At 35.9% G+C, this 19781-nt stretch overlaps 1 protein-coding gene across 3 annotated transcripts in view; it reads left to right on the forward strand.

The window, feature by feature from the left end:
* The first annotated feature begins 273 nt into the window (after positions 1-273).
* The window catches only part of DNAAF11 (dynein axonemal assembly factor 11), a 33571-nt gene continuing 14063 nt past the window's right edge, over positions 274-19781 (forward strand). The window contains exons 1-10 of one of the 3 annotated variants that reach the window (XM_079300691.1): positions 274-390; positions 3827-3994; positions 5918-5995; positions 7777-7949; positions 8971-9170; positions 10269-10454; positions 13112-13189; positions 15871-15936; positions 17557-17626; positions 18372-18467. In XM_079300691.1, the coding sequence (XP_079156817.1) occupies positions 381-390; positions 3827-3994; positions 5918-5995; positions 7777-7949; positions 8971-9170; positions 10269-10454; positions 13112-13189; positions 15871-15936; positions 17557-17626; positions 18372-18467 (1125 nt within the window). In that variant the 5' untranslated portion in view covers positions 274-380. Of the gene's footprint in view, positions 391-3408; positions 3600-3826; positions 3995-5917; positions 5996-7776; positions 7950-8970; positions 9171-10268; positions 10455-13111; positions 13190-15870; positions 15937-17556; positions 17627-18371; positions 18468-19781 lie in introns of those variants that run through there. The other 2 variants (XM_079300692.1, XM_079300690.1) reach the window with 2 other exon arrangements.

Below are 19781 nucleotides of genomic sequence, written 5' to 3' on the forward strand. Positions count from 1 at the left end.
GGACAGTGCAGAGGCCGCCGGGCTAGAGCCGGGCCGGGAACCGGGACAGTGCAGAGGCCGCCGGGCTAGAGCCGGGCCGGGAGCCGGGACAGTGCAGAGGCCGCCGGGTTAAAGCCGGGCCGGGAACCGGGACAGTGCAGAGGCCGCCGGGTTAGAGCCGGGCCGGGAACCGGGACAGTGCAGAGGCTGTCGGGTTAGAGCCGGGCCGGGAACCGGGACAGTGCAGAGGCCGTCGGGTTAGAGCCGGGCCGGGAGCACCGGAGCCATGCAGAGGCCGCCGGGTTAGAGCCGGGCCGAGCGCCGCCCTCAGCGCCGCCTCAGCGGGGCCGTTGCCGGGGCAGCGCGGCGCGGGCGGGAATGGCGGCGGCGCCTGAGGGGCCATGGTGCGCAGTGAGTGTCGGACTGCGCCGCTTCCCTCCCCTCCCCGGCCCCTGCCCTCCTCTCCAGCACGGGCCCCGCGCCCTGCACTCCTCCTTCGTGTCCTTGGAAGGGCAACAAAGAAAAAAAAACATCCTCTGATGAGGAGGAGCTGAGGGTGTTCAGGAAGGTGTTCCAGAGGCTCAAGGGAGACCTTACCGCTCTCCACAGCTCCCCGAAGGGAGGCTGTAGCAAAGGGCAATCACCCTCTGCTCACTTATAACGGGTGACAGGACAAGAGGAGATGCCCGCAAGTTGTGCCGGGGGAGGTTTAGTTTAGGTGTTGGGAAAATTTTGTTCGTGGAAGGGATTGTCAAGCGCTGGAACAGGCTGAGCGGAGAACTGATGGAGTCAATATACCTGGAGTTATTTAAAACTCCTGTGGATGTGGCATTTTGGGACATGGTTTTGTGGTGGATTTGGCAGAGCTGGGTTGTACTAGATGATATTAAAGGTGTTTTCCAATCGAAACAATTCTCTGGTTCGCATTCCCACTGGCCACAGTTGTCGCCTTTCCCCGCCATCCCCACACTCCCCTGCAGCCCCTTGCCTCCTGCTCCCTTGGATGATTGCCACATTTTCCTCCTCCTTGCAATGACCCCCCATTCCACCTCCCCGCATGGAGCACAGGGGTTCCTTGCCTCTGGAAACAGCCCCTGAGAGGCCAGTGGTGGGCACTGGGGTGGGGACCCCTCCTGTGTGGGGCAGCCCCTGCCAGGGGGGATGCTGGATAGGATGGCTGGTGTCTGAGCCCAGGTCTGCCAGATGTGCAAAAACCCCAAATGAGCTAAAATACTCCATAATGTTACTTACAAATTGGTCATCTTTTATAGGTACAGCAGTATGACCCAAACGATGGATTGCTCACACCTTTTACTCATGAAAAAGGAGTTCCCGTCCTCTGTGATTTTTCTTGTTTTGGTGTGTGTTATCACTGCCAGTCCCGTGCTTGGGACAGGAGCTCCTTGTCCCTGCAGGAAGCTGGCAGATCCCCTCTGAGCAGGCACTGCCTGAAGGAGAATGACTTTATCTCCTGAACAGCACAGCATGAATTTGAGTCTTTAAGTAGTGGTTGCATACTTCACTTTTCTGAAATGCAGCTTCCCCCACATCTCGTGATGCACCTGCAGCTGCCCATCTGCTTATTCTTTCAATTTCTTTAATGTTACCTTTCATTTCCGCTTGCTTTTTTTGAGTAAGGTGTGTACTTTTTGGAAGCCTGGGCATTAGAACTTCAAGATCTGTTCTCTCCTGATTGATGCCATCCCTCATTTCCTCCTGTGTTCATGGGGACCTGGAGTAACTGTGATCTCTCAGGTCACTGCTCCTGTCTCCTATTACTACACACAACAGCAGAAAATCTGATTAATGAACTTTTTAGTGAGTTCAGAGTGTTTGTCAGTGTCCTGGAGATGCTGTTATTTACAATTTTATTTAATACTTGTTTTCTCTTGCAAGCTTGTTTCCCTCATTCCTCTTAAATGAACTAGATCTTGCACAAATTGTCAAGTATTCAGGCAATTTCCTACAACACGATCTCAAATTAGGTTTCTGAAGTTTCACTGTAGCTTCTGTTGTGAATTATTGTCTCTACTTTGCAAATCATCTGTTAATGAAAATGGACATTTTTGCAGAATTGCTGCAAAAATAATTTCAATTTTCACCAGTGAATGAAAATTGGTCTGTAATTAAGCTGTCAGGAATAGTTTGTATGACTTATTTTTCTATAAAGGGTATAGAGCACAATGTTGCCACCAGTGTGTTTGTATGCAGATTGAGGAGTATTGTTTTCCTGCTCAAAATTACCTGGTAATAGTGGCATTGAAAAATCTGCCACCAAACACAGAAATAAGCAGACTTTTTTTTCCCCTCTTCTAATTTCCAGCAGATTTCCCAAGTAACTTGCTAGAAATGTCAATATTTTTTTTAATATTTAGTGTGAAGACTAAAATATTTAGTCATTATTATTGTCTTTTTTTTCTCTGTTATTTTAATCAAGTTCAAGTGGGAGTTTGATTGTTCAGATGCAATAAACCTGCTCAAAGTGGTTAAAAGAGACAAAGACACTTTTCCCAATATGATTTATGTGCAGACAGGTTCCCCCCCTTCAATCAATATCTGTATCTCCACATTTAATTCTGTAAATTAATTCTGTCAGGTGAAACACTGTTGGGCAGAAGGGAGATTTAAGCCTGGACATCTATAAATAGTATAATATAGACACAACCAGTTTCACCCCTTCCCCAAGACTGCAGATAGAGCAGATGTACAGACACATGTGAGTTTGGGCTGTATTGGTCCATAGTTTGCTGGTCCATGTGAATGTGTGCAGCCATTCCAGGACCACCAATAAAACTGGATGATTTCACAAAACTTCCCCAAAACAAAGTGAAATAGTACTCTTAATTAATGCATGGCAGGAGCAGTTTGTTTTCACAGATCTTCAGATTTTTTTTCTTTTTACTAATTTTTCTTCATATTCTTTTTGAAAGGCTTTTTTCTCTTTTCCCTATTAAAAATCATGAAAATACCTGTGCTGACTTGATAAACCCCTGTGTTTTCCCTCAGTACTTCACTGTAGTCCAGTGCTTGTTATGGAGAGGAAAATGCTGGCACTGTTTGGTGCAGTGTACTGAAAACAAAGTTCTAGCATCTGCCTCAGGAGTGAGCACTGCCTTCATTATACAGAACCTTTGCACTGTTTGAAAGGCTGCCTGGCATTAAATATTACAGCATGATAACTGAACCAAGGTCTCTGGTGTTTTTCAGCCACTGAAACTCCTTTGCTGGCTGGCTCTGATGAGCTTGTAGTGCCTAAGAAAGGCCAGGTATACATTTCATTCTAACATAGACATCTATAAGTATGACTTAGTTATGGCATAAAAAATATCTGTCACTTTCTGCGTTTATCCTGCTTATTTCTGTGCACGCTGTGCTGGTGGAAGAACATGATGATACACTGTAGTTTGCTTCCTCCCCACCCCCCACTGCTGTCTGTGATGTGAACATCTGGCATCTGGAAATAAAACAGCATAAAACACTCCACTACTTGTCTACATGAATCAATCTGCAACCCAAGCTATGCTGAAAATAGTGGCTGCTGGATTAATTTCTGCAAGGGTTTTATCACATTCTTATGGAAGACTCAGCAGTTTTCATATGGATCTTTCCAACTGTTACAGGTGACGTGATTATGTTTCACAAAAGATGTTTACTGTGGCAGAGTGGGTTGAAGCTACTTGGTACTTGATATCTTGATATCTTTTCTGGCAGATTTTGTTTATGTTGTCATTCCTACCAGGCTATTTGGTATGATAGAACAAAATATTCTAATGATTTTATAATTTTCTCATAAGTCAGATGGGAGAAAATGATTAAAGGGAAATATGACATCTAATGTTTCTTTCAGTCACTGAAGACCTTGTTAGAAGACGTGCAGAACATAACAACTGTGAAATTTTTTCACTGGAAGAAATTTCTTTACATCAGCAGGAAATAGAAAAGCTAGAGCATCTTGATAAATGGTGTCGAGATTTAAAAATTCTCTACCTTCAGAATAACCTAATTCCAAAAATTGGTAAGTCTTTTCTCAATATGTTTCTTTTAAAATGTATTCACATACATAATTTTGAAATCAGAAAATTCTGTTATACTTAAGGGAATGTACTCCTAACAACAGTTCCTTTCCTGGTTTCTTTATTAAATTTCTAAGAAGCTCAGAAATTTGAGAAATTTTAAATTGAAAAGATTCTACTGAGATACAGGTCACTAGGATATGAGTGTGAAACAGCTTTTATAGATTAACATTTCAAAATCAGGATACAGTTTAAATATCCCATCTTGTGGCAAACAGAGAGATAAAGAGTTTACCATATACCATGGACTCTGGTATCATCAGATTACCTTTCAGGCTCTTTTAAAAATTTCATTTTCATGCAAATAATAATTTTTTGTTAATATTGAAATCATTTTTATTCAGATAAAATACTTGCTTGTGTGCATGAGTCAAACTTTCTGCAACAAAACCTTAATGCTCTTCCTAGACAAAAGGAGAAGATATAATTTCATATGGTTTTGTTTCATGCTGGAAGATGTGACATCAAGCCTTGGGCTGGAAAAGCTTAGATTTTACTGTTATTGTCTGGATGAACAATGGAAAGTTGGAAGTGTTCAGAAACTGTATTAGTATATCTCTTTGAAGTTCCTTAAGAGGAATAATGAAATACTAAGGTTATAGGAGGAAATTCTGTGCTCAGAGCTTGGAGGCAAATTAGTTTTCTTGAGGGACTCATCAGGAAACTATCTCTTCTGATAATATATGCATTTCCTAAAGTGGAGTAATCTTCTCCCAGAGATAACAAGTTTTTTTAAACTACTTTGTGCTTCTTTGCCCCATCAAAAGTGGGACTAAAATAAGTTGGTTTTCTCTCTGTTAATGTGTCCTTAATAAGGCACAAGATTTTTTTTTTTTTTCATTCAACTCTCAAGCCTCCTTCAGGTTAGCACAGGATACCATATTCAGATTATTGGTTTTTAAACCAAATTTTTTTCAGCATTTTAATTTTTGTGACGAGCAATTTTTATGTTATCATAATCTTAACTGAAGGAGTTGAGAAAGTATGCAGCTTGGTGATTCATGTATTCTTGTATAATGTGACAGCTTTCTGAGGTAATACCTTAATAACAAATGAAGAAAAAAAGCAACCCCAAAACAAAAAACAACCAATGCAAGCACCACCAACCCCTTCCCATTCTATAGTGGTGACCAAATATTTGTCAACAGGGCTTGAATTACAGAGTACTGAAGTTGAGAAGATTTCTTCCCAGTGGATACCAGCATGTCCTTGCAGAGTTCACAGCAGTTCCAAACCAGCTTCTGAATATGATAGAGAAATGGTTTATATTGGCTCTGTTGTGCTTTGTCTTTCCTCTTCTTAAAGCAAACCTTTATGCAGCCCTTGGGATCAGCCCTGCCTCAGGAGCAGGCAGGGGCTTGTCAGGCACCCACTGAGTGCATGGATCCCATCATCATGTGCACAGACACTGCCCTTACAGAAAAATTGCAGCTAAAACAAACATCCAAACTAAGCTGCACGAGTTCCTGTTGAGAAATTGATGCCATCATTTGTTTGTGAATTATGTAGAAAATATCTCTCCAAGTTCTTAGTAAGCTGTGGTAGGAATCTGTAGATCTCTCACATTTCCCAAGATGGAATGTCTCACTGTGCTTTTTCAGCCATTCTGCTTGAATCAGATATGTGTTTTATGAATTTGTGATTAAAATGTGTTTATAACTTTCCTTTTCTAAAATTTTATTTTATATTTTCAGAAAACTTCTTTGTTTTGTCTTTTTATTAATATTAAAATATTGATATTAAATATCTGATCTGTTCTTCTTATTTTCTGCTTCATTATTTCTTTGAAGTAAAGTAAGCAAGTGAAACTATAATGTCCTTTCCAGTGCTGAAAAATGAAATAATCCATCTATGTTTTGTTACAGAAAATGTGGGCAAACTAAAGAAGCTGGAATATTTAAATGTAGCTTTGAACAACATTGAAAGAATTGAAAATCTGGAAGGTCAGATTTTGAAAAAAGCCATTTTACCTTTTAATGTTAAAACTCTTAATTTGTTGCTTGGTGTAAAAGAGGGTGGAAGCCATTAAACTTGTAAGGATGTTTTGTGAAGACTTAGAGGATCTTTGGGTGCAGGGTTTCAATAAATGCTTTTTTCTTGCAAGTGCTTCTTTCTGATGAATTTTTCTCATTGAACTTTCCTAAATGTCTCTGGGCCACATTTCATCTTCAGAAATCAAATGTCACACACAAGAAGGTTCTGTACTCAGCATAGGTTGCATTGAGGATCTGGATTTTTTTAGAAGAGGTTTTCAGAGGATTTTTTTTCTCTTTCAGTGCTTGAAATCTTGTCTGTTTTATCTGTGGTTAATCCTTTATCCTGTCACTTTTGTACTTTTTCATGTGCAAAATGTGGCATTTTCCAGTATTAAAATTTAAGACTTGGAGCAACCCATAAACACATTCCATATTACTTGAAAAATTTGTGACTTGATTGTTTTCTGTTTCTCAGTTCTGATTAGGTCAGTTGCTGAATCTTTAACATACCCACCTTGACAAAGGAACAGTTAAAAACAAACAAACAAACAAATTGGTTGATTGGTTGGTTATTTATATGTGTGTATGTTTTGGTTTTGATTTTCTTTGGTTTGTTTACTTGAATGGTTGGTTGGTTTACTGTGTGTTTCTAAGTCAGTGAGCTGGTTCAAGAGGATAGCTTAAATAAGAAAAAAGCAAATAGTCTAAACACAAATTTGAAAAAGTTGAAGAAGTAGGTAGTGTAGTATATATTTAGGAATTTGTTGAGAAAGTTGCATTTGTTTTCATGCCACTAAATTTTAAATTCATCTATCAGGCTGCATTATTTATTACTGTGATTTGTCATTTATTTAGGAGTTACAACCTTTGGGATTGGCCCTTGCATAAATTTGTGTTATTTAAATCCCCTAATAAATTGTTCTATGTTGTTTACTTTCTTACAGCTCAACTGTGCATGAAACTTAGCAGACAGACCAGGACAGGAAAGTGATTACAGTGATGTGATTCAAAGTTGAGCTTGCTTTCAGCTAAACATTTTACTCTTAAGAGTCAAGGTTATGATTCATGGACACAATATGATAAAAGGAGAGGATGATAAATTATGAAATCAGATTTTCCAGAGCATTTTGTTAGCTAACTTGGAGTTTCTGTTTTTAATGACTTGTTTCAGTACAAATACTTTCTCACTGATATTTGCAATTTAACCAGTGATAAAGTATTTAAAATGACAGCCAAGTTCACAGAGTGGAAAGCCTGACTTGCAGTGAATTTTTGGGAAGTCTTATCTTTGTACTTGAATAATATTATCAGAGATTAGCCATACTCAGAAGTGAAACTCATAATTTATCCTGATGTCCTTAAGTAATTGGATTGGATTTTAGCCTTATGATTGAGACTTAGCTGAGAAAGGGATTTCAAGACAATCAGACAGTTAAAAATGAAATCCAGCTTGTCTGAAAATTAAATATTTAATAGCTCTATAAATGTCCAAAAAGTTTGGATACTGATAAAACCAGTAATGTTATGGTGTTTTGTATTTTATTGAGTTTGTTTTATTCCTGTAAATATTGTAAGTTCATAAACTTTGGCTGTGAGTCACTCTTTTAGAAACAATGTGTTCTGATAGAATGAAACCACTTTGCAGAGCACAAATGGAGAAAGTTTTGTATCCAAGTGTGTACATGTGTGTATGTATATCGTGTGCATTTATGTTATGGACAAATTGAATTAAGATTTCTTTCAAACAGGCTGTGAAGAATTGAAGAAACTTGACCTGACAGCAAATTTCGTTGGTGAACTGTCCAGTATTGAATCCCTAAAATGCAATATTCATCTGAAGGAATTGTTTCTAGTGGGTAACCCATGTACTGAATTTGAAGGTTATAGACAATTTGTAGTGGCAACTCTTCATCAATTAAAAGTAAGATTTTTAAAACTTAAATTTAAATCCAAACAAAACATGAGTACTGTCAACTGAACATGCTTATCCTAAACAAAATAAACACCTGTACTTGGAAAGCTATTACTTTTTATTAATGTTCACAGGAAATTAAATTCTATTGCAATGAATAAATGACTACAATAAATAATGTGATAGTAATTTGTTCTATTCTGATGGAACCACAACTATTCATTAACTTTCCTGTCATCTTTCTTGGAGATTCTTAAAAAAAGGTTTTTATTTTTTTTTTTCAAAAATAAATGTATTGTACAGTTCTGGTGCTTTTTTCCTCATGATTATTATATACAAAGTATTTTTAAATTATTAGCATGATTGCAGGAAGTTAGTGGGTTGTTGGTACCATTCCAACAATATATACTAAACCTGCAGAGTAAGACAGTAAAAAAAAACACCTGCAGAGTAAGACAGTAAAAAAAAACACAAGTTGATGGAAAATTGCACTACATTGCATTGGCTGTAAATAGATACTTTGAGTATCTATTGTGGTTTTGTGCTATGACTGAACTGATATAACAATCTCCTGTCAATGAAACAGTTTCTAGCCTGAAATATTCTCTCACAGTTTTCCTCAGAGAAGCACAGGGACTGCTTAACTTATTGAGAGTCAATTCAAGTTACTCAGTTGGCAGTAAACTTACAAATCAAAAGAAATAATTTTGGGCTGAATCAAAGCCAGACAAAGAAATGGCTGAAGGGACTATCTCTACTGTATAGTCTAATAAGACTAATTAAAATTCCTGGAAAAAGCTAAAAGCAGATTTTAGACACACAAACCCATTTTCAGATCTGAATAGCAAGTTATCATTAATTCTTTGTAATAAAGTGTAACTTACAAAGTGCTATTGATATGTGAAAGATGCATTTCTAATTATAGACAGAACTTAATTATCAAAATTAAACTACAATCTAATAGATTTATTGATTTGAGTATGTTTATAATTTCTCACCTATTTATATTGATTTTTTCCTCTTTGGGAAGTACTTGGATAGTAAAGAAATAGAACGTTCTGAGAGGATTAAAGCACTTCAAAACTATCCAGAAGTGAAATGGAAAATCAGAGAACAGGAACGAGCTTACCTCCTCAAAAGGGCCAGAGAAAAGGAAGAGGCTCAAAGAAGGATGCAAGAAAAGAAGGATGAGAAACAGAAACAGATGGACTCTAAGCTTGGATTTGACAGGTAACAGTAAACAACAACAGTTTTTGAATAAATATTATTATTTTCTGTCTTTATTCACAAGTTTGTTTTTTTTCATTAAAGAGTTAATATAATTCTACTTAAATATTTTTGTTCATCTTTGTTGTTGATTCAAGCAGAGTTATATCTCCTCATGCATGTTATCTCTAGTGAAAAATATAATTAGTTACAAACATAATTTATTATTGACCTGCAGACACAGTTCAATAGAATTTTTACTCCCAAAACTGCAAGCCAAGTTGTCTGGGTGCCAAAATAGTGTAATTAATAGTTTCTTTCAGGAGAACAGCTGGAAATTGTTATTTGAAGTAAAGCAGGGGTTCCAGAGAAAGCAGCTGTTCACCTATAATGTCATTTGCCTTAGTATTAGAAGATCTGAAGACTGAAATGGAGTATTGCAGGCCTTTGGTGTTGACTTTCCTACTTCTTCCACTTCATCTCACTGATCTTACCTAGACACCAGCAGGGTTTTTGTCTGGGCTCATCTTCTACTGCACTTGCCACCCATCTTACTTTCAATCCAATAGAAACTGTTTCATGAAGCTATCTGCAGAACTTTGTCCTCATAGATCACACCTGCATCATAAATTTAGTTTTCTCTCTATATTGATAGAGTTTTACAGAAGGTTAGAGCTAGGGAGAAAAAATAATTCATGCATTATGATTGCATTTGAGGAGATGCTCATTGCTACCTTATAAATTTCCAATCTGTTGCTGCCTGATATTGGGAATTCTTAAACAGCACATGGACTGAAGTTTTTCCTCTCACCTGAAAGTTATGAGAGTATATAAAAATTCTTTTTATGAAATTAAATCTGCTGCACTATCTATCAGGATTTTCAGGGGATTTGGTATAGCTATACTATCACTTCATAGTCAGGTAAAAAAAAAACATTGTGTCAAAATATGCTTTGTTGATTGACAAAAGAAGCAGAGCAGAGAATGTTCTCCAGGTATATAAGATGCCAATCTTGGTAAGAATTGTGCAGTTATTGTTGAGTTGAAAAAATATTATTGCAATAATTTATTAGCAAGTTACTCTTCATTTCATTGGGATAATATTCTGGTGATCTTGTGTAGCCCAGACTCCCCACAGGAAAAGCCCAACCAGGCAGAAGGAGATGGAGAGCAGGAAAGATGCAGAACAGTTGAGAGTGACGATGAAGACAGAAAATTTTGGGAGGAGCCTACACCATACACTCCAGAATCTAGATTAGAAACTCACAGATATATTGAAGAAAAACGGAAAGCTAAAGACAATATAAGGTACTTTTTAGTTTTAATATCTTTGATGAATTGAAGAAGGAGAAATTTTCAAAGGTACAGGGAATAGGAAGGTGGTTGCCTGACATTTAATATTACTGAGAACTGACAGCTTAAATCCCTGTTGCTTGTTAAATAAGCTTATACAGTCTAAACTAAATATTCAGATTGTTCAGATTGTTAATTTTCTAAATTTCATTAGGTACTCCTTATTTTATTTTTCCTCAGAGTTTTAAAATATAATTTGTTTTTTCAACTTTATTTTATGGAGTTTAGAAGTTTCACTTTTCTGTCAGCTAACTGCTTTATGTAGTTCAACTTTTAACATTCTGTTAAAAATATTTATCCATAGTGCAGATTGCATTATGTAAATGCCATACAGGCCATGCTACAAGTGTTTTGCACAACTGGCATTTCAGGCATTTTTTCCATGTAACTGAGAATTTCTTTTCTCATACTTTATCAAAGATATTTGTCACAGATTCTTTCTTTTATCTGTGCTATTTGATATGGTGAATCTGAAGAAGTCTGGTCCCTGAAAAGCCTTTAAAACTTTATAAAGTTGTTACTGGTTTTGCTGAACATGCAAAATACATGCAGATAGTAGCAAAAAAACTCCAGTATTTTTATTGCTGCTGGCTTATCAGTTCCATAGACATTGTAAACAATGACTTTTTGTTTTTCATTTATTTTTCTTTCTTTCTCTCTTTTACTTATATAACATAATTTGTGCCAGATTTTTTCTTTCCTTCTTTTTTTGTTGTTTCTCTTAAGGGCTTGTTTATTAAAAGTTTTGTCAAGGCTAAGTATTGAAAAAGTAAGTCCTAGGGAACTCTCCAAGAGATCTGGAAATGTGTATAACATGTTGCTATTATTAATTCAAGTTCTAGCACTTTCCTGGAAGAAGTATTAAGAAACCCAGATTCTAGCCAGTTCAAATTTTGCTGTGTTTGGAAATGCCTTGCTCTAGTCTAAAGTGAATGTACTCCAAATGCTTCCCTTTAAAAATTCAAGGACAGTCCAAATAGTGTTATATTAAATATAGAATAATTAATTTATGGATTTTTCCAGTTTTCCAAGGCATTTAAAGAGTTTACAAATCCTTTCATGGCTCATTTTGATTTGGTGTTGAGAAAGTTTTGTGGAATCTCCTTAAAACTGTTCACATGAAAAGATCTGGAAACAGATTATTAAAAGCTAACAGATGGTAGAATATAATTTGTGAGGTGTTTCTGAGAATATCTTTAGAACAGTGTTGTGGTTCATTCACTTTGCATTTTAGTGTCAAGTCTAGGAATTCAGGTGTGGAGACTGGCAGCCCACAAATCCCACATGAAAGCTGATTTATATTACAGAGCAGTGTTTAACACTTGGATAATTGTCTTTCTTAAACCAAATTTTTGTTTTTATGTAGTCATTCCAGTAGGTCTATTTAAGTGTTTTTATTTCTTCTCCAAATCCATTGTATTTACAGACCAAATCTTTTGAGAAATGTTTTCACTTTTAATATGCTGGCTGAAGTGGCCATACCCATTTTATGGATCAGCAAAAGAGTGGATTAATGCAACTTGGCAATTACAATGCTGTATTTTTTTTAAAGAAATTCCATATTTTTACTTAGGTGCAAGCAGACTTTTCTTTTTCACATTACTAAGATTCCTTTCTCTTCCTTCACTTGCTCATAATCTAAACACACTGGAAAATACCAGTATTGCTAGTCTTAATGATCTTACTTTGATCTACTTTGTTTGGGCAGATAAATTTATTGTAGCTAGTTGATTGTACTAAATGAAAGTCAGATATAGTTTAATTGCTAATAGCTGGAAATGGATAGTGAATATTAAAGTAATATATCAGTACATCATCAATACATCAGGAATATGAATTGCATTTTTGAACAAAGAACACAACAAAAAATGTAACATACGTATCAACAAATAATCTATATATCTGCCCTTTGGTCCCACTGTATTCTATTTGATGCTGCTTGTAATCTTTTGACCATTAAAATTCATTTTGCTAGAGCAAAATAGTGACTGAAAGACAGATGATGTTTGAAGGTAGGCCAAGCACTTGTTCAGTGGCAGTAATCAAGTGAGCATGAATAAAAATTCTTCAGAATTGCTTGCCCATACATCAAACCAGTTATCAGTGGCAACACCTTGTGATGACTTTGACCATTCCTAACTGGAAAAATGTTCCATTTCATACTTTTAAGCCATCCATGGTTTTCTTGTGATAGGTAATTTGATATAGATAATTTGATATAGATAATTTGATATAGATAATTTGATATAGATATTTGATTTAGATATAGATATTTGATTTGATATTTGATATCAAATATTGATATAGTATTTGATTTGATATAGATAATTTGATATATTTCTGTTTGATAATGGACATGGTGACATGCAGAAGAAGTTACTGTCCATGTAAGATGTGACATTATAAGTTTTTTGCTCACTTTTAGATGTTTTTAATGTGCAGTTGGACTTGTGATGCAATCTTCTTTGTTCCTGAACTAAATTGTAGCCTTGACATCAAATATCAGATAATTCTTACCTCTTGCCATCCTCTTCTTTATTTTTGCTATTAAACATAATAATGCAATTTTTAAATTATTAATGATAAACAATTTTTCTTTCTGTTTTGTTAAGGGAATCAAAAAAGAGAGAGAAGACTGCTTGGACATTAGTCACTGCAGAAGGAAAAGTTCTGAATGTGAATGTGCCTAAGTATGTAAGGTTAAAAGGTTAAACAGTCTAATCTCTCTGTAGTTAATTTAGGTAACTATTTCAATGTATGTGACAATCCAAAAATAAGAGGGCTGAGAAATTCTTGTTGCAGTATTATATTCCTTGTAGGAAAACTGTGTTCTAAATTAATATTCTGATGTTGGAAAAAGGATCAGTTTTCATTGAATTAAGTGCTAAAGATTGTTTAATTTAACACCATTGTCTTTAAAGATTGAGGAACTTATTTTTCTGTAAAGGATGTAAGATATTTTAGTATTTTCCCTTTTATAGTAAGGCTCTTTCTTGAAGCATCTTGCTAACAGTGTAAAAATTTAACTGTTGAGGATAAATGTTTATGAGAAGCCACTTTGAATGTGGAAAAATACATCCCAGTAATATTTCTGGACAGAATCATTCTGTCCTCTGATGACAGATGTAAAACTGGCAGAATTGGGAAGGATAATCAGCTTCTTTGGCAGGAGGCTCTGTGACCCTGAGAGTCTCCAGCAGCAGAGGATGGGGATACAGATGTGTCTTGTGTTTTACCATTGACAAAGGCACTTAGTTTTTGAGGGTTTTGGAATGAATTTCCAGGGATATCAGCCATTGATTTTACTTGAACGAAACCTTCATTTTCTAAGGGAAAGCAGGAGACTGAGTGCAAACATCATTTCCTTATAAACAGCTCCCCATAGAGCCTCCTGCAGGAGACTGGGATGAGAAATTGGCCACTTACCTCTGCTGTCCTCTGAACGAGTTTTTCCATTTAAGACCGATTTAGCTGCAAAACCAAATCTATGAACATGCTTATCATTGGCATGAAGACTGATTTCTATATCTTGGAAATTTAGAAATCCTTGCAAATTCAAGGAATTACATGAAGTGCACAATTTTCAGTAGAACAGAGAATTAAAGGTAGTGCAAGAGTTTAGTGTCATGTTTAGTGTCATGTAGAGCCATGTTTAGTCTGTCTATCTCTTGCACCAGGAGATACTTTCCATTTTATTGATGTACATTTTTAACTAAAAATGTGTTGACTGAAAAAAAGAATTGTACCATTTGCTAATCCAAAAAAAGACAAGCCTAAAATAATTTGAATCTTGTGTTAACAGAATTTGATTGTGCCTCTAAAAAGCAGAGACATTTAGACTAAATCTCTAGCTATCTTTTTTAGAAGAAACAGAGTTCACCGTTAGTAGCATCCCTGTTTGTGTCACCCAAGTTTTCTGAATTTAGTATGTGGGTGTGCCCACATAAAGCCAGACCAATGAGCATTTTTTGTCATGGCTTCAACAAGAATGTCACAGCTGTTCAGTGCAATCTGGCAGTGTATTGGAGAGACATAAAGAAATAGATACAAGTAAGCAGATGGTGTTCTCCAAAGTCTTTGCTTCAACATGAAAGTCTCATGTCCATAAAAAATGTCCAAGCTTCTCTGATGTTCTTTTGGAAAGTTAGCAAGAGGAATGTCTGCTTGCTGCTGAGGACAGACTATTTCTCTTCTTCAATTCTAATTAAGATTCCTCCTGGAAAATTTTATAATTCTGCCCTCTTGTTCACCCTTCATGTTTCAGTGGATTCTCAAAATCAGTGATGCAGTAAGACAAAAAACCTGAACAGGAAATAAACCTGTTTTGTATTCTTTGCACTTTTCCGTTAAATAATACTTGTAAACTACAACCTCTGTAAACTTTCTTGCAAATTGACTATCAGAATATAGGACAGCAGAGAGTGAAAAGTATATCTGGCACATATTTTTGTTGCTGAAGAAATTTATCGTCTAACACTTAACATTTAACATTTGAGCATCTTTCCATTACCTGAACCAAAATTATCTAAGTATTTTAATGACACTGAAATAGCCTAGATAACTTATATTAAGCAAAATCTTTTCATTTTATACTAATAACTAATTTATCAAAAACTTCTCATGTGTAGGCAATTTCATTCTATTTTTTCTCTGCTTTCACACATGGGAAATTTGAGCATATGAGCAGAACTTCTGAATCTAGACTAGATCTCCTTATAGTTATAGTAATAGATGGCATCGATTTATAACTGCTAAAATTCATTCTCAATTTTAAGAACACAGCCAACAGATCACAAACACAGAACTAACACAATCTACAGGCTCATTTTCAACAAATGTAAAGCTTATAGAATCAAAGATATTGTGCAAATCATGTTTTACTTTGGAAATGCGAGACAGATATTTATACTTGGGGTAAATTAATTACCATGAACAAAAGTGCATTTTTTTTTAAATTTACCATAAGGTTAGAATAACAAAGTTCTGTATTTTTCATGCATTTTGGAACTGTTTTTTTTCTATGAAGATGTAATAGAGCAGACAGGTTTCACCAGCAGGTGTCTCTCGTTCTGCATTGTCAGAATAAGCATAAATTTTACTGACCTTCAGCAGAGGATTTTTTTTTCTTTTTCTTGTGGTTTGAGTAGGCAGAACAGAAAATAGATGTAAGAATGACCTTCAATCAAATGCCAGTATTTTTTTTTTTCTGTTCATGGTACAAACTGGAACTGTTTCTAAATGATCATATGACATATTGTCTAAATGGTGTTTGTATCAATCTAGAATTGCTAACATTTGAACTATGCTGTAATGTTTGCTTATTCACTCCAGTAATATTTATCGTGGAGGTGTTTCTTGTCATTGTTATTAGGCTTCATTTCTCTTTGAAAGATGATGAAGAAAACAACCAGATCATCTTGGATCTTGCTGTTTACAGGTCAGATCTTTTTTCACCATGATTTTAGCCACTCATAAGATGTAATACACAGTGTTTCAATTATACTGCTCTTTGTAATGGGAACTTTTCAAGAAGAAAACAAATAATATAGTGGATAATGAAACCCATCTCAAAACTTGTGCCAAAGAAGTGATGCTGAATAAGTCAAAGGCCCTTCAGACTGTTCTCTTAATCCTGAATGGAGGCTGTCTAATAGTCCTTTTGGGGACTGATGTTTTTTGCAGTCCACAGAAAGATGTCTTCCACACCTGTTCTTTTATACATATGTAAAATCTTTTCCATTCTTCCTTTGCAGATAAGGGCTGTAGGGAGTGGATTTTTTGCTCATGCTTTTGCCCCAGTAGTTCTTCAGTACATTTCACCTGCTTCTAGTTAAATTCTTCTCCCTGAGACAGAGTAGAATAGTCTTGTCTTATTTTCCTTGATTAGTGGAAAGAGTCCATGGCTGGTGCCTGTTCCTGAAATGTACCAGTGTTGCTTGGAAGAAATTTGGTTGAACCAGGCAAATTATGACAAGGAGATAGTACATAAACTGCTAAGCATTACAATGACTTTTTCCATTCTTCAGTAAGGGGCTGGAAACCCACAATTTTATCTGTCCAGAATAGAAACTTTTTACATAAAACTTGAACTAGTTTCATAGCACAGAAATACTATTCATGTATTTTTCCCTTGAAAGTCATTAATTTTCCTCAAAAGAGGTTTGCTCTATGTTTCTGACTTATAAGATACAGATATTTTTCTGGAACCTCTGAAAACCTATTCAGATACAATAAATTGCTGGATGTACTACAGAATCACAGAATCATTTATGCTGGAAGAGACCTTCAAGATTATTAAGTCCAGCCTTTGATCCATCATGATCTTGGTTAACTGCACCGCATTAAGTGGCATTAAGGGCCACATACAGTCATTTCTTGAACACTTTGGGACCCTGGGTAGTCCATATTTTAATAGTCTGTGCTTACTTGTAAGAAATGCAGACTAAAACATTTGAAAAATTCACCTGCAATGTTGTAAAAGAAGGGAAATGGGAAATACATACCTGTGCATTCCCATGAATCACATCAGGTGTCACACAGTGAAGAGGAGATGTAAAAGTGGAACTTTTACAGGTCACAAATTTTGTTTGAAAGATTTAAAATTACTATGTTTTCTGGGCATGGAAGTATATCTGTTCATTCTTTTCCAGCAAATTCTGTGCAAAAAAGAGAAATTCTGGTATAAGTTTAGTAGTAAAACCTTCAAAGGAAAAGTAGCAAAATATTTTCACAATTTTAAATAGCATGTGGATTAATCTTCATATTAGTGTGAAGCACTGAGATAACAGATGAAAGACTTCTTTGTTTTCCTCAAGGATTTTGAATTTTTGCAATTATACAATAGCTGATGTCATGGACTTGACAGAATTTAGACATTATTTAAAGTGATATTCACAGGAAGATCAAAGGGTGTGACTCCCCAAAACTTTGCATCCTAGTAGTATTTTGGAAAGTTTAATAACTGAAATTTAAGTTTGTGCTTTATAAACTGTGAACTTTTGAAAGAGCTGTATGGTCTATTGTAGATTGATTAATTTATTTATATTTCATTCTGAAGACATTTGGACACTTCTTTACTTGATGTTGATGTGCAGCCAACTTACATCCGAGTACTGGTGAAGGGAAAGGTTTGTGATTTCTTACTACATTCATTTAAATCAAGAGTTAATGTTTGCCATAGTTATTCAGTGGGCTCTGGATCTGACTTCTGAGTTAACAGTCATTTGCATCTATGCTGAGAGAATGTTCTTTTAATACCAACATCATTTTGAACCACACATAAACTGTGGAAGCCCTAAACAGAAGATGTACAAAGCCTGAAATAAAATTTCACTTTCCTTCTCTCCTCTCTTCTTATTCCCACCACACTGTGTATCATATTTCACTTTAGAAAAGAGCTTCCTAGTTGCCTTAGGCTAGAATTTAGCAATTTCACAATCTAGAATTTATAGCTGACAGAAACCAATGGATGTATATTCTTTTGAAAGGGCATTTAACTAAAATCCCTATTTTTAACTGAGCCAACTGCATAAACAAAACTTGAGAATTGCTTTACACCTAAATAGACTGGATAATCTTTCTCATTTAATTGCTAATCTAAGTCAAGCATCATTTTATAAACTTCTTTAGAAATGCCACTTCAGGAATGGCAGCAATTCAGGAACATATATCTGAATCTACTTGTAAGCAAAAACTACTTAGCATAATTTATTAGGTTTAGTAACACCATACATAAAGTGAAAGTGTTTAAACCTGTAGTGTCCTTAAAAATCAAAGGATGTGATAATGGTGGTTTTGTATTTGTTGTATCCATGTGAAAGAAAGAAAAAAATATTTTAGCATGATATACTTCAATTCCATATTGTCTCATAGCCATTTCAGCTTGTGCTCCCTGAGGAAGTGAAGCCAGACAGCAGCTCTGCTAAAAGATCACAAACAACTGGTCATTTAGTTGTCACCATGCCAAAGGTAGGTAAAATAGGAAACATCACACAAAGGTTCTTAAATGTTGTGAGTACTTTGGGAATGTTTCTGAGTTACAGGTAACATCTGGCTTGCTAAAGGTATGCAGTCTTGCCTTTGCCATTGGGGCATATTTTCCAAAAAAGGAACATTGCATAAAGACAATTTAATTGTAGAGCCAAGCCTTAGTATTTAGAATCCCTCTAAAGGAACATAATGAAAATCACTATTAATAGAAATTTATATTTCCTTTACTTTAAACAAAAGTAGCTTTTTATATGCTAAAACAGACTATGCAAAACATGCAGTATTATGCAAACCTGTAAGAAGATAGCTTTTTAAAAATAATGAAATAAATATATATCTACTTCTTTTTTCCACTTGTGAAATAAGAAGAACAAATCAGTTTATCAAAATTTGTGTGGCACACATATATATGAAGGTTTCATATTTGTTCAAATAAAGGGATGATGCACTACTCTCATTTCTCATGTGTTTGGAAAAAGACTTGCTTAATTAATTTTCCCTTCATGCTCTGCCTGGCTGGAAAGGAGCCCCTGATCCCCAGCTGTACTAACTGCTGTGGCCATAGAACAAGAAGGTTGTGGCAGCATGGTGTTTCAACTGAAACTGCTTGGAGCAGACAGGGAGATGGGAAGTTCTAGGGAGGCAGAATTCTAGAGATGAGAATGGATTATGTGGTGGGGTTCTGGATTCTGGGGAAGAAATTAATCCACTGCAGCATCTTCTTTGGGAACTTTGGGTTACTTTGAAGGCTTCTGTAGGAATCTTCTACTTTTGGCTTTTGGAATACAGTAAATCCCCCCCAGGGATAACTACAGTAGAAATATAATCTCTTGGTGCTCTAGCCATACCCTTCTGGCCTTTAGGAAGTTTCTCTGTTGTGTAAGGGCAGGGGACGTGTGAGTTCACCAGAATATATCAAATACAGCATTTCCTTCTGAAGAAAGAAGCTCTTTAGCTGAAATATCTTCACCTGCTATATGGCGTCATTTATTTCTCTTTGTGCTCTGATTTAATTCTAAGATTATGCATCTAGTAGTTTTAACTTTAGACTTTTTCCATTTGTGGTTATTACCTTCTATGTTCCCTTCTGCACTCCAGTCCCACACCATCTGTCCTCCCTATGAGGACAGCCCCTCATTGAATCACAAATTGTCACTCTAGTATCAAGCATGCATTTTTGCCAAAAACTGAAAGAATACTGAAAATTGTACTTATTTGGTTAAGGTAGATACTTTCTCAATGTTCAAAATTCACTCTAATGAGAATTTATGTTTCCATAAATTTGTTTGAAAA

Source organism: Erithacus rubecula, assembly GCF_903797595.1.
Source record: "Erithacus rubecula genome assembly, chromosome: 3".
Classification (NCBI taxonomy): Eukaryota; Metazoa; Chordata; class Aves; order Passeriformes; family Muscicapidae; genus Erithacus; species Erithacus rubecula.